Below are 14860 nucleotides of genomic sequence, written 5' to 3'. Positions count from 1 at the left end.
AAGAGAAAATTTTCAGTAATGAAATTTAAATTATACATGCATTTGTATAAAATTATAGCAACATACTTGTTTATTTCAGTGCACTTATCAGTAAGCCCTGTGAAAAGAAAATTACAGAGCAATGTAATGTACTTTATTTGCATAGCAACTGGTTATTCTGAAATACTCAACCAAAGCAAAAAGTATTCCTGGTAAAAGTAACTTCTAAGGAAGAGTAGGCATGAGATGACCTTCTTACAATATACTGCAAATCCCTTTCAGCAGAAATTTTCTGCGCAAGGTAATGACTTATTCATAAATATGTGCTTGGGAAAAAAAATCAATCACAAAAAGCTATCAAGGGAAGTGTAAGAAAGCACCTCTCAAGTTTGAGATACCTGTATGCTGTGTTGTTTTTAATGAGACAAAAATGTCATATTGACAAGTAACAACAGCTGAAGGCTCCCTCTCCCTGCAGTAATAGCCAAGAAGCAACATGCACTTGATTCAGGTCATGGATTTGTAGTGGTGATGAGTGACTGGACCAACCTCTGTTTGACAGATGGCTGATGTGATGTAGAGCACACGCAGTAAGAATACAGACATCTATTCCCTTAGGTGATTGTTTTCTCCTTCCTTCACCCTAAGCTCCTCAACTTCATGGATACACTCAAACACGTTGCTGATCAGTTTTACTGGAGATGCTTGCTCAGAAAAGGAAGCAGGTTTTATTTTTAAATATGCTCTAAATTGAGAGGGGGATTGAAGCGCAGTAGTTTATTCATTTTTCTTTATAAAAAACAATAGAAAATACTGAATTGGAATTGATTTTCCTAAGCACCTATTTTAAGTGAATTTAACAAGATCACAACTATACATTCATTTTTGAGCCCTGGTCTCTGAAGAGCACTGCAAATACTGTCCTGGCTGCTCATTTTACATATTGGGGAGGATTTTCAATATAAAATTAAATATGGCTTTTTCTCCCCACTTCCTTTCTGGTTTTGGAAATGTAACCTAAATATCTCTTCAGGAAACACAGCAAGTATTAAGTATAACAGCAAGTCATTCATACCAATTTCACAGGATGAAGTGTGACTTAAGTCCAGTGTGTATCAATTTAAAAAAGGATTTCAAGTATTAATTTCAAGATTCCAATAAGTATAGTCCAGAAAACAGACTCCTCATCCTGAGATTCATCTTCTGTAGACTGTGAGTATTTCTGGTTTGCCTCCATCTCCTCAGGGTTGTAAGAAGCCTCACCAAACGGGTACTGTACCACTGTTCGATCGTAGTACACCTTCATTTCAAACTCGCTCTCCAGGTGAGAGGGGTGCCCGTAAATCCCTATTCCCACAGGGCGGCGGAAGTGTGCGGGCACGTGCACGATGTCCTGGCCACAAGTCACAGACTGTAACTCGTACTCGTCAAAGCTGGGGTGCAGTGTCACGTCAGACACGTACAAGTCTGCGTCACCTTTTAAACTCCGCATCTGAAGAACGATCTTTCCCTCGTGATTTAGTCTCAAATAGCTGTAGTTTCCTGCTCCAATCTGACCTTGGACAACATGAAGAAGAATCCATTCCTCTGGTACGTCCTCTTCTTCAAAGGCATTTACCACTAACAGTACTTGAGCTGTCACAAATACTGTCAGGATTCTTCTCCAGTGTGTTGCCATGGTCTTCAGTTGTTTTTGGATTCTTCCTGTGTCCGTGTTCTACCCTATGAATACAATGCAAAATTCAAGTTTTAGTATATTCCCTTGTGGAAACTAATCTACTTTTTAAAATTTGGTCATTCTTATAAATCTTCCCTAGTCCATACAAATTTAACTTCAATTGTGTTCATGTATTTTTTAATAGTCACAGAAAACCAGTGCTAAGATTCAGAACTTTGTCAGAATAAAATGGCTTACATTTTCAAAAATTAAACAGAAATTAATCAAGCCAGTATTCTTTCAACAGAACTGACATAAAGACTTTAGTTTCATTCTACCTGTATGCATGCCAAACTTGACAGATACCCAGGAGGGATGAAACCCAATAATGATTTTAGCTTCACTTTAAAAAACCAATTAAGGAGAGGCAGGCTTTTGTATGCTTGAAGATGCTTAACTTTATATGAGGTGCTTAAGGCATCCTATTTGTTCTCCCATCCTTATCCTCTCAACTTCAAAAGACAGTAAAGGTGCAAATCTGGATGTGGACTTGAAGCAGTAGGCATTCCAGCTTACATTGGGATGGAGTTAGAAATAAAAACAAATTATCTAATGAGGTAATACATTAATTCATGATCTTGATGTATGGCTTGTTTCTAGAAACAAATTTGGCACACTTTCCCTGAAAAAATGCATTTACTTTCAGGAAGGTTTTGTTAGAGTATAGATGCTCAGCTCTTTACAGCACTTGGGTAGAAAAGATAAAGCTGAAGGTACCAGGACAAGGGGAAAATGGAAAGGACTGCTGCAAGATCAAGGCTCTTACAGCCTATTCCCTCCTTGCTGCACACTCCCAGTCGAGCAGCTTGAGTACGCCTGCCACACTCCAGCCCTCTGAACAGCTGCACTAAGTCACCGTGTGCAAAGCAGCAATTTCCAAACCTTGCTGAAGGCTTCCAAAGCATACAGCTGACTGAATTTGACATGCAAATCACAGGAGCCACAAGCCTGAACAACTTTGCGTTTAAGAGGAAGGTTCTCACCCCCTAATTCCTTCCATAAGGACTACAATTATCTGAAACCAGAAAGCTGCCTGTAACTCGTTTTGTACCCTGCTAGCACCAAAACAAACTGCATTACCTCCACTGAGATGTCACTTAAATGTTAGAAGTTCTACAACTGAACGGATCCAGGGCAGAAAAACATTAGAAAAAAAATGCCCGTTTCTGTAGTTTGACGTTTTCTGTCCCAGAGGCCTCTCTACTGCAAGGTCACAATTCTGCACAGACAGCATAAAAGAACGAGGTGCAGCATGTGCCGAACCTGCCAGACTGACAGAACTCCCTCAACAACCACAGGAAAAAAAACAGTCTCTTGTCTCGACCGTAGGAGGGAGCTGACTGTCACTTGTCCATCGAAGTAGTGATGAAAAAGCCGAGCGGAGCCACAGGAGGAGCTCCACATCTGACCAGAAAATAATTAAAGTTATCTAGGAAAGAACGAAAGCGTCGTGACGCTGGCACAGCGCTCGGGAGGAGAAGCGATTCCAAGAGACCTTGGACAGAGCCACGAACGAGGAGTTCTGCCCGCCCCGGTGCCCCCGCCTCTCCGCGGGCGGGACCCCTGCCGGGGTCGGCGGCGGCACCGGGGCAAGCGGGCCGCTCCCGCCGGGTGGCCGCGTCGGGCCGGCGTCGCCCCGCCGGCCCGGGGCTGGGGCTCGGCTCACCTCCCACCTGCCGCGGGGCTCCGGCTCCGGCAAGGCCGCAGCAACGGCGAGGAAGACCAGCGGGGACTCGCGGACGTGCGGCAGCGCAGCGCGGCCGGGGCGCCGCGGGAAAGCCCCTCTCCGGGACGGGCCCCGGAGCAGCGCGGCGGCCGAGAGGAGCTGGCGCCGAGGAGCCGGCACGCGGGGCGGAACGGCGCTCCCTCTGCGCGCCCCGGGAGCCGCTCGGTGCGGCCGGCAGAGCCCGGCCCGCGGCGGGAGTCGCTGGGGGCGGGTGGAGGCGCCGCCCCCGAACGCCGCCGGTACCGCCGGGCGCTCCCGCCCCGCCCCGGGCACGGCCACGCCCCCGGTATCGCGAGAGCGCGGCTGAGGGGAGGGCCTGGGGAGGGCGGGGAGGCACCGAGGGCGGAACGGAGAGAGCTCGGTGCGCCGTGGGACGCGCTTTCCGCCGCGGAAGCCTGACATTAGAGAAGGCGTCCTTCAACTGTACTGAGATTGGAATTTGGGGGATAGGTGTCCCTCCGTGGGTCAGTGACAGTTCATCTGACTGTCGGCATAAACCTGACCTAAGATCACAGAACAGAAAAGCAGTATAACAGAGAGAAAATATACCAAACACCGTTATTGAATACCCTTTGATTTCAACAGTTACCTTGACGTGGCTGAGCTGCTTAAAATCATAAGCAAGAGTGAAAGTTTGAAAGAAACAAAAATCTACATGATGTGCCTTGTGTACTGAGAGATTCAAGAGAGCCTATGTATGTACCCCAAGGGCCCTGTGCTAACTGAGCTAATGTTCTGTCTTCAGAGCCCTCTAATTTCACAAACCCATGTAACTTGTTCTCCTCATTCCTAGATCAAAGAAACTGGCTGCATAAGTCTGCCAAATGCACGTTCTAATAAATTTTAGCTTTTTTGAAATCAGTTTTGTTTATATAAAGACTTTTATTCTGCTTAAAACATTAAAATATTATAGTTGCTAGACCTCATTTTTAAAGTTCTTCTTCTGATTGAGTATTGAGACCACTACAAATATACTATTGGACACAAAAGCATTATATGATAAGGAACTGTTATCTCCAGCAGTCTTTAATTTTCCACATAGATGTCAATTTCACTGGAGGTGCTGGAGTGAGTCCAGAGAAGGGAAATGGAGCTGGTGAAGGATGTGGAACACTTGTCCTGTAGGGAGCAGCTAGGGGAGCTGGCATTGTTTATCCTGGAGGAGGCTCAGGGGAGACCTTATCACTGTCTACAACCATGTGGAAGGAGGCTGTAGCCAGGTTGGGGTGGGTCTTTTCCCCAAGGCAAAAAACAGCCAGACAAGAGGTAGTGGTCTTCACAGAAGGGGTGATTAGACACTGGAATGGGCTGCCCAGGGAGGTGGTGCAGTCACTGTCCCTTGTATATATATATATATATATATATATATATATATATATATATACAGATATAGACATATATATATATATATATATATATATATATATATATATATATATATATAGTATATACTGTATCATGAAAGGCTGAATATGGCACTTACTGCCATGATCTAGTTGATATGGTGGTGTTCGGTCATAGGTTGGACTCAGTAATTTCAGAAGACTTTTCCAAGCTAATTGGTTCTGTGATTCTGTGATTTGAGATAGGTGGGTACCTAAGGTGTGGGAATATGTGGAGCCAAGGAAATAAAAATAAAAAATAACTGTCAGAGGTGTTTCATGGGGGTGTGGTGAGGTATAAAATTCTTCCTGCACATTTACACATCAATAACGATCAGTCAAGAAATCAGTCCAAGTTCTCTGAACCTTCTTTGGATTGCTACTAGTTGTTATGGATAGTAGATTGTTGAAAGTATCATAGGTATAAATATTGAAAGGTGAAAATAAAGTCAAGTGAAAATTGTAAAAAAGGGTACCTAACTGCCTAGAAGCAGTTACAGAGACACAACATGTTTCAGAACAAGTTCTTTAAGATTCCCAGGGGTTGTTTGCGTGTCAGAACAACACCCTTTTTACTGTGTCAGCATTTATTTTTCTTTACCAATGACTAAACTGTCATAACGCATTCATGACTGTATTGCTTGTGAAAATTGTCACCAGCATATTAGCAATAAAATTTTCTCTAATATTCTCAGCCATGAGTCACAGTTCAGAAAAACAGTGTCATGTGCAGTGCACTGAGTTGCCTCTGTGCAGCTGGTTCTCAATACAGTGGCTTTATCCAAATTCACATGCACACACTAAAGGGAATTTGGACTGGTACTTTCTCCAGGCAAAACTAACAAGGACAGGGGGACTACGTTGTCAGTGATATATCAGATGCTTATATAGGGCAAAAATGCTTGTAGTGTTAATTATAGACAGACACAATTAAGACATCCCTATAGAAAGTATCTGTTTGAAAAGAAGCTGAGGTTGATATTGACTGATCTGCAGCAAAATGGTTTAAGTTGATGCAGATTAAAAACTTGGCCATAAAATCATAACTCAGGTTGAAAGGGACTTCTGGACTCCTCCTGTCCACCTTCCTGTTCAAATTGAGTTGCTCTGGGTCATGTCCATTTGACTGCTGGACAACATCAGATATGAGATCTGCAACCTCTCTTCAGAAAGTTGTTCTGATATTTAAGCATGGTCATGATATTTTAAAAAAATTAAATGCTGGTTTGGTATGACCCTAATTGGGTTTTCCCAGGATCCAGTTTATCATTGAATGCCTCTGAGAAAAGTCTGTTTTTCCTGTATCCTCCAATTACGTAGTTGTAGGCAACAATAAAGTCTCAGCTGTCTCTTCTCCAGGCTGAAGAGACCCAGCTCTCTCAGCCTTTCTGTGTACAGCATTTTCTCCAGCTCCTTGACCATCTTTCTTGCTCTATACTAGAATTGCTCCAGTATGTCAGTATCTTTCTTGTACCAAAATCCCCAAAACTGGACACAGCACTGCAGGCATGGCCAAATAGAGGGGAAGGATCACTCCCACAACTTGCTGGCTACTCTCTATTACTAACACAGCCCAGGATGCAGTTAGCTGCCTCTGCTGCAAGGGCACCGTGGTGGCTCACATTCAGCTTGTCCTGCAGGATATCTGGATCCTTTTCTGGAGACCCCCTTCATCCTTCAGCATTTCATCTTGCATGGAGTTACTCTGTGCCAGACATGGGATTCCACTTACTCTTGTTGGACTCCACGAAATTCTTGTCAGCTTGTTTCTGACTGCTCCCTCCGAATTGGCATCATCCACAAACTTGGGGAAAATAGAAGGTTTGTTTTGCTTGGTGCCTCACCATCTGCATTGTAAAAAACATGCCCCCTTTGTCCAATACAAATCAAGTCCCTCTTAGTTTAATGTTTTTGCCCCTTATCCTGACACTACAGATCTTGGTAAAAAAGTTTATCTCTGTCTTTCTTGTATGGTCACTTTATATATTCACAGGGTACTGTAAGGTGCCCCTAGAGCCTTCTCTTTTCCAGGCTGAAAAGTTCCTCCTGACTATGAGGAAAAGCCGTGCAAGTGACCTCTGCTGGAACAGATGGCCCAGAGAGGTTGTGGAATCTCTCCCAAGATAAGAATGTGGAGATATTCAACAATTGTCTGGATGCAATCCTGTGCCGTGCGCTTTAGAATGACTCTGCTTGAGCAGGGAAATTGACCCAGATGATGCACCATGGTCTCTTTCCAATCTGACCCATTCTGACTCTGTGATTCTGCGAAGAGCCCAAATCCCTCTTCTTTTCTTTACAGGAGAGATGTTCACCTCTTCTTTAAGGTCCCTCTCCAATGTCTGTGTTGTGCTGGGTTCCCCAGCGCTGGGCGCAGTGCTCCAGCTGGCGTCCCATGAATGGGACACGGGTGGGACACTCCTGGACCTTCGGGCCATGCTGCTGGTCATCATGCCCTGGACATCTCTGTGGAGAGCCAGGAAGCAGCCCCGGGGCCCGTTGCCCCGGTGAGCGGACAGCGGCTGCCGCCGCGGGCCCGCCGCGCTCTGCGGGCGACCGAGGGCTGTCCCGCGCGGCCTCCCGTCAGCGGCGGCGCTGCCCTGGTTACGGGCCGGGGCCGGGGCCGGGGCCGGGACCGGGACAGGGACAGGGCCCGGGACAGGGGCCGGAGCTCTCCGCCTCCCAACGGGAGGGAGCCCCGAGCGGGGCCGTGAGCCGTGGGCCCCCGGGGTCAGGACGCAGCCGGCGGGGGCAGGCGGCCCCGGTGATCCGGCTCCGCCGCGGGGCCGTTCGCAGGATGGAGGGCGCCGGGGCCGGCTGCGCCTCTGGAGTACGCCGCGATCCTGACGTTGTCTGCGAAAAGCACTTGTTCAAAGGCAAACTGCCGGAGCCGCTCTTTCAGCTGGCGTGCAGTCACCATCACTGCGCTTTCCCCGTGAGCCGCAATGGGTTGTGCGTCTGGAACACAGCCACTGCTCAGGTAAAGCTAGAATAGAGCCCTTGGTAGGCTGCTACTTTAAACTAATTTATAAATAAAATATTTGAAGGTAATGTAGAAGTGTCAGGTTTCACTTCAATGCTGGAAGGCTACTAGCATTTTTATGAACTTTTTTATTGTGATAAGAATAAAATTAGCTGTTGTGGTGGGTTGGCCCTGGCTGGCAGCTAAACCAGTACCCAGGCTCCTGCTGACTCCTTCCCAGCAGGGTAGGGGAGAGCGTAGGATGGGAAGAAGTGAGAAGTCACAGGTAGATTCAAAGGTAGTTTAATGAGTGAAGGGAAAAGAGAGAAAAAAGCTATACCAAGGCACCCACTACAACCAGACTAAGCCCAGCACAGGCTTTGAGAAACAGCCACCTTAGAGTCAATGTCTCAGGCCCTCAACACCTTCTTGCATGCAATAGCCCAGTTCTATTGCTGAGCATAACATCATGTAGTAGAGAATATCCCCTTGCCAGTTCAGTAAACTGAAATATTTGTTCCAGCTGTGTCCCTTCCCGACCTCTTATGCATCTTCAGTTTATTATTGGGATGCAGAAACTGAGAAAATGTGGGGAAAAAGAGAAGGCCTCAGTGCTGTGCAAACAGCATTTGGCAACAGCCAAAACATTACCGTGTTATCATCACTGTTTTTGTCACAAAATCCAAAGCATTGTGCCATGCAAGCTGCTATGAAAATAAGTTAACTCCATCCCAGCCAAACCAGTACAGCTACATTGTAGTTTAGGTGATTTTGAAGCTGTAAATAAAAATTAATTATTGTTCCATTTGTACTTTTATATGATTCATAATCTTTGTTTGAAGTTATTAATTTAACTTTTCTTTATCTACATTTGTCAGCCATTATATTTGTCAGGGCATCATTACTCAATTTCTGCATTGTCATTTGGAAATAAAATCAATCCACTCCTTGTCTGCTCTGCCTCTCATGAACGTGTGATAGTGTGGAATCTTGATGAATGTACACAGAAAGTGGAAGAAGGTAGAGTATTGTTTATATAATATATGTGTGTCACCTTTTAAGAAGTGATGCAAAGGCAACCATTCACCACCAATCACTCAGACCAGTGTCCAGCCAGTTTCTGAGCAGCAACAACCTTGGAAGGCCACCCCAACACTCCTTTTTCTCCCATTGCTCCTTCTCCAGCGAGATTATTTTATTTCTGAGAAGCACGCCTCAGTCACTCAGATTCAGCATCAGGAACAGCCATATTAATGCTGTGCTTCTCTCCTGCTCTTCTTCGGCAATGCCGAGTTGAACCGGGCCGGCAGCACAGCCCGTCCTGTCATTGTCACAGCCACCGGCCCCGGGCGGCGATGCTGGGCTGGCTCCGGAGCTGGCCTAGGTGCTGTGCTGTTCGCCTCGGGGCGGGCAGAGAAGCACTGCAGAGGCGGTGACGCTCTGCCACTGTGCAATACAATGGACAGAAGAAAAATAATCATAGCAATACTGCTATGTACTGCCAATACTTTGGCATTGCATAATTAAACACGCAATGCCAAAGTACTTCCTTTTCTGGAATACTTGTGGAACTGCTTTGCCTCTACTTCTGTCTCTGGAACATTGTTTTCGTGTGTGCGCCTGAGAGAGACCAATGCAAGTGTCTGATCTGGGAGAAGAGTGCATGAATGGAAGAGCATTGTGGTGACACAGCACACAGAAAATAGGAATTTTAGTGTTCTGACCACCATCTTGGTTTGGAGCCTCAACCAATGGCATTAGATTCTAGGGAGCAGGCTAACCTCTTTGCAAGCTTAAATTCATTGCAAAGTAGAATAATGAAAGAAAAAGGAAAAAAAAAAAAAAAGAAAGAAAGATCCGCAGAGTCATGATTCACTGGATTTCCAGTGACAATCTGTCTCCTTTTGGTGACAATATTTAAAGTTTTTAAAGTTGCATGGCAATGTCCCACACTATTAAAAGTTTCTGGCTTGTTGCCTGTAATTAGAGATTTGCCAATGGCTTAATGTAAGGGAGTTCTCTTGTACTCTGCTCCATTTTGAATTTGCAAATCTATATAATATGAAAACTAATGTTGAGCTCATGTTAACAATATCAGTGCTTTTTATAAATAAAGGTCAGTATTAAATTTTAATCCATGTAAGAATAACATAGAAAATCAAAGGGTACTTCAGGAACTGGGAATAAAATTTGGAGGAAATGAATTTGAAGGAAATAAAACTGGAAGATAGGAATATAAAGTAGCAGAGAGATAAAGAGTGTGTGTAGTTTTGATACAAAGACATTCGGCATCCAGATTGTCTGCTGCTTGATTTTTTCATTTTCTCTTCATCTACAGGCTCTTCAGCAGATGCTGTGGAGACTTTGTCTCCACAGACTGTCCTCTGCACATTCTTGGCACGTTTTCTCATATTATTTCTTATAAACTGTGTCAAAGTAGTTAAGGAATTCTTTGTGTCACCTTGACCTGTTAATCAATTGTAAAAAGACTCCACAGCATCTAATATGAAAGCCTGAAAGGACACCTGTAGTTGTGCTTGTATTCTATATGATTTGTTCCCTATGAAATCCTGAAATTTAATGACATATCCAGACTATCCTCACATCATTAAAGGCAGCATTATAAGGTAGGGATCAGCAGAAACTAGTCTGCTTGAACCAGTGAGATGACCATAATGAAATCATGAAGACAGGATAGAAATATGACCTGTTCTCAGATCTAGTCTTATCTGACTCTGTAATGATATTTAGTGGTGTAATTTCTCTTTCAGCCTTTTCCCAATGAAAAAATAAAAGCAGAGAAGGAAAATCCTCTTTACTTTTTGGCTGAGCGACTGGCATACTCTGCCAGAAGAAGTATTTTTCAAAACCATGGTTTGCTGGGCTTCAGTTAAGATTTCTTACCTCCAAAATGAATGTGGCACTAGTGGGTTCCATGGGCACATCACCCTACTCCAAAAATACTTTCCCTTGCAATCTTCAGTAGAAGCAAGAAAGCATGATTTGATGGGAATGATTAATATCATAAGGAGTGGCAGATCATGTCTAGGCAACAGGGCAGATGGAGGAATTCTGATGGTCTATAGTTCTCTGCTTTTTTCCCCAATACCCTGGTGTTTGTAAACAGTGTGTTTGTACATATTCCTGACAGAAACTGGGCCAGCTCTGTGGTTAGTAGTTGCTATGCCAATTTTCCTAGAATCATTGCGCCTAATTTTTATATTTCATTGAGTCTCATTAACAATACAATTGCTGCAGGGTTTACACCTCGAGGAATTGTTATAGGAACTCTTTTGGGAATGGTGCTTCATGTAAGATTTAGTCCAGATGATCAACAAGTGGCAGTATGTGCTGGAAATCAGATCTACATGTTAAGTGCAAAGGTGAGATAGCATTCTTTGTATGGTACTGGTATTTCTTTTACTTATTCATTTTCAAATAATATCACGATACAGAAATGTTAGTAAAATTAAGCAAAAACATTCATTTTATGTCATAAAATGAATAGGAACTGGCACTTGATAATGCATCATATATCAGATAGAAGGCTATGTTTAAAGAGTTGAAATGAAACAGTATCTCAATAACTTAAAAGTAGAAAATATTCTTAGGTCATCTGAAAAACTGTTCCTGTATCATTTAGTCTGAAGGAGCAAAAGTAATGTGTAGTGGCTTTGCCAGCAGGATGGTATACAGGGCTTCAGTTTCAATAAGAGAAATCTTATTGAATTACATTTTGAAAACAAATCTGACAATGCTTAGCAAGAGTTATTAATTATCAAAACACTTAATTGTCAATTTTATGTTGAAGTCCATTCTGTTTTTATTTTTGACTTGTTTCATCACAGAATGAGGCTGTACTAGCTGAATTGAATGGACACCTAGCTCCGGTGACTGCTGCTGATTTTTGCACATGGGAGAAAAGTATGCTCGTATCAGTGTCAGAAGACAGAACCTTTAAGGCAAGGAAATTGTAAAAGTGAAATTTAAAAAGAATAATTTGGTGAATATGTGAAGTATTCTTCTTTATTCCCCTTTATATATGCTCTGAAGATTAAGTAAAAATGTATTTGACTTTATGGAGATAAGGACATTGTTCTTTGAATTATTTGGGAAATTATAACAAGAATTAATTACTCTTTTTTAAAAGAACAATGCAGGTTTTGTATACTCAAAACTTTACACATTGAAGTATTAACTTCAGTGATTATTATCATCTGGCAAATAGAAATAAAATATTTTGATTAGCTTGGCTGTAACTGAAATGTTTCGGGTATGCTGAGCTGAAGGAAACATTTCCCTTTGCTTCTACTGATATAAATTTGAATTTTCCTCTTTGGGATTATTGGACTGGGTTACTGAATGCAATGCACCCCTCTCCTCTTTTCTTTCCTTTTTCATGTATGCCTTTTCGTAAATTTACTAAAATCACTGAGAGATCAACCTAAGAAAAATTGATACTTTGTGTATCCATATAATGTGAGTTTGCCCTTTCTCACCAGGGATGATTATCACTTGGACAAAACCCTTCATAATTGGAAACAGGGGCTAAAAAAAAATTCTTTCCTAAGAACATTACTTTGAATGCCTGCATTTTTCTGTTTTCACCATATGATGACTGTTAAAAGTTGTGTTTTCAGTAGATATCTAAGTAGATACCTATCTTTATATCTTTTTCATTTTTTTAATCTAAAGGTGTGGGACTATTCTACCAGCCAGTTAATATATCAGTCAGGAATAATAACAGGTAATTTTTCTATTTTTAAAATGTATTTTTGCATAGCAAAACCTCCTATCTCTAAATAATAATCTATGATTATTATAGAAGTTTTGGGTTGATTTAGTGAAAATAATTCCTGTAGACAACGTAACAGTAAACATACTATCCTTTAAAGACAACAGTAAATAGTTTTCCCTTTAAAGTCTGCTTCCCAGTGGATAGTTTTAGTGTACTTTTATAAGTCTGCAAACCATGCCACAGCAGCTTGGGTGACAGGGTGCAGGAAACCACTGCAAAAGCAGCTTAGATGAGACCTGCAAACACAAAGCCCTCGGCAGCACAAAGGCTGAGACACACAAAGCTCTGTGCAACCATGAGAACTGCAGTAAGAGCTTTTTCTACCTGTCTTTATAAACAAGAAGATTCAATTTTGAATGATGCATTTTAATTAAATATCTGATTTGTGTCTACTCTAGAAATGTTTTTATCTTTATTTTTTGAGCAGCATTTCCTTTGCTAAGTCTGCTAATTGATGAAGAAAACAAACAGATTATCACTGGATGTGCTGAGGGACTGGTAAGAATTGTTCATTAAACTCAGTCTCTATGTCAAGAATCAACTATTATTCATGCTTCTGTCTATAAAAAAGGTTCACAAGCTGCCTAAATTTTTTGAATTGTTAAAAGACTTATTTTAGTAAGCATAATTCAGTGCTTTTAGTGTAAACCATAAATGGTAAATAAGACCTCTATTACAACACAGAAACTTTTTCCTGAAAACCAGGAAAACTTGTAAGAGCACAATCAGGGATTATATAAGAAGAGCACTCTGAGAGGCTATAAATATATCTGTTTTAAAAGAAAAAAGGTGAAAAATAGGATTTTCCTATTTTGGCCAAGAAAAATAAATACATGACAATTAAATGGAAGAGGCTCTGATTTCAGCATGTGAGAATTCTAATAAAAATGTGGTAAATGTGAATATCCATTTCACCACTTCTTTCATGGTAAGAATATATTTACATGATAATTTCCAGATGTTTTTCTTCAGTGTTACTGTTCAGTAATTCTGAAGAAAATTAAAGCTTTACCTGTAGTGGTATCTAAACCGAGAAATGTATAAATGAAATTCATGACCCACATGACCCAATGAGCAATTGCACCCATGTTACCTGTGATTTTTAATTGTGAGAAATATTCTGTAAGGAGCTTTTTTTTTCAAAACACATAAACATGTGGGAATTAGATGTACAGCACAAACTGATCATTGCTGCTTTAATTATCTTTAACAGTCTTAGGGATACATATAATTGGAGTTCTTGTCCAAGGTGAGATGCAATATACAAAAGTTCACTAATTACATCTATGGTTTTAAATATTGGATCTTTAGTTTGTATTCATGTAAGCTTTATCTTTATTGCAATTGCTTTTTCTTTTTCTTGCAGCTTTGGATCTTCAGTTTAATCAGTGATCATAATTACCGTTGTATAGCACATATCGACTTAAAGAAAGAGCAAGAGAAATTCTGTAATAAAGTGTGGAAATCTGGCCAAGAGATAGGTAGCACAATGCTCCTAGAATGCTTTTATGGTATAGTCTAGTTATTACTGGCTACTGAGTGTGTGCTTTTTTACCATGATAATTTATTGTAAATGGTAGACTTATGAGTCTGTGGCGTGGAATTCTTACTGAAGCTGATATGTAGCTGGGTATTGGTGTATCTGGAAGGAATTATGCATGTATGTATGTAATTAATTCTTGGCCAGTGCCATTTGTTCATGAAACATTGCATCATGTGCAGTATTAAGAATTTGTTTTGATTGAATTCATTGTCCAAGGCCTCAGAACGGAACGAGTACCTAAAAATTAATCCCTTGTCAAAATGCAGTACTATTTCTCAGTTACCTTTGAAGTTCCTTTGAGCTATTTAATTTTTTTTTGTCTTTTTTTTTTTTTTTTTAATCTATAACAGTGCCTTCATAATGTGATATTTCTCTGGCTGTGATATATCTAGTGGTGTAACATGGAGTACATATAAGTCTTTATAGGCTGCCCTGGTAACCCCAGCTAGGTGATTCCCTGGTATCAGGCTGGTTTAATTGTTGCCTTGTTGTGCCTTGGGATGGCCATGAGCAGGTGACAGGTTTGGTACAATGGGAGGTTACCCTCTCCCTGGTGAGGTGCAGACCCCTGTCCCCTCAGCACTGCTGTGGCTTTGCTAAGGAAAGGGAAATCTGGTTTTCCTTGCTTGCTCTTTTTCTGGATCAATGACTGTTGTATTCTTACCTGCCTAGGGGTCCAGCTTCCATAATCCTGAGGTCCTAACCTAAGGAGAAAGACTGCTACATTTCTTGTTATTATTTAAAATCTGTGGA

At 41.9% G+C, this 14860-nt stretch overlaps 2 protein-coding genes across 4 annotated transcripts in view; one reads left to right on the top strand and one right to left on the bottom strand.

Annotated features, from left to right (window-relative positions):
• Window positions 1-41: 41 nt before the first annotated feature.
• On the bottom strand, window positions 42-3644 carry C3H6orf120 (chromosome 3 C6orf120 homolog). 3 transcript variants are annotated; one of them, XM_059469462.1, is made up of 2 exons: window positions 3192-3644; window positions 42-1701 (listed from the first exon to the last, which is right to left on the bottom strand). In XM_059469462.1, the coding sequence occupies exon 2, from the start codon at window positions 1655-1657 to the stop codon at window positions 1100-1102; it is 558 nt and encodes a 185-aa protein (XP_059325445.1). In that variant the 5' UTR covers window positions 1658-1701; window positions 3192-3644; the 3' UTR covers window positions 42-1099. The 3 variants fall into 3 exon arrangements, with proteins under 3 accessions (XP_059325445.1, XP_059325444.1, XP_059325443.1); XM_059469461.1 differs by having other exon boundaries at window positions 3363-3642; XM_059469460.1 differs by lacking the exon at window positions 3192-3644 and adding an exon at window positions 2777-3100.
• Window positions 3645-7601: 3957 nt separating this feature from the next.
• The window catches only part of WDR27 (WD repeat domain 27), a 90667-nt gene continuing 83408 nt past the window's right edge, over window positions 7602-14860 (top strand). The window contains exons 1-7 of the mRNA XM_059468750.1: window positions 7602-7784; window positions 8645-8786; window positions 11025-11149; window positions 11615-11728; window positions 12462-12513; window positions 12992-13062; window positions 13931-14045. Of these exons, the coding sequence (XP_059324733.1) occupies window positions 7602-7784; window positions 8645-8786; window positions 11025-11149; window positions 11615-11728; window positions 12462-12513; window positions 12992-13062; window positions 13931-14045 (802 nt within the window). The remainder of the gene's footprint in view (window positions 7785-8644; window positions 8787-11024; window positions 11150-11614; window positions 11729-12461; window positions 12514-12991; window positions 13063-13930; window positions 14046-14860) is intronic.

The sequence above is a fragment of the Ammospiza nelsoni genome, chromosome 3 (genome assembly GCF_027579445.1).
Source record: "Ammospiza nelsoni isolate bAmmNel1 chromosome 3, bAmmNel1.pri, whole genome shotgun sequence".
In the NCBI taxonomy this organism is placed as follows: Eukaryota; Metazoa; Chordata; class Aves; order Passeriformes; family Passerellidae; genus Ammospiza; species Ammospiza nelsoni.
This window is presented reverse-complemented; position numbering and strand designations above follow the sequence as displayed.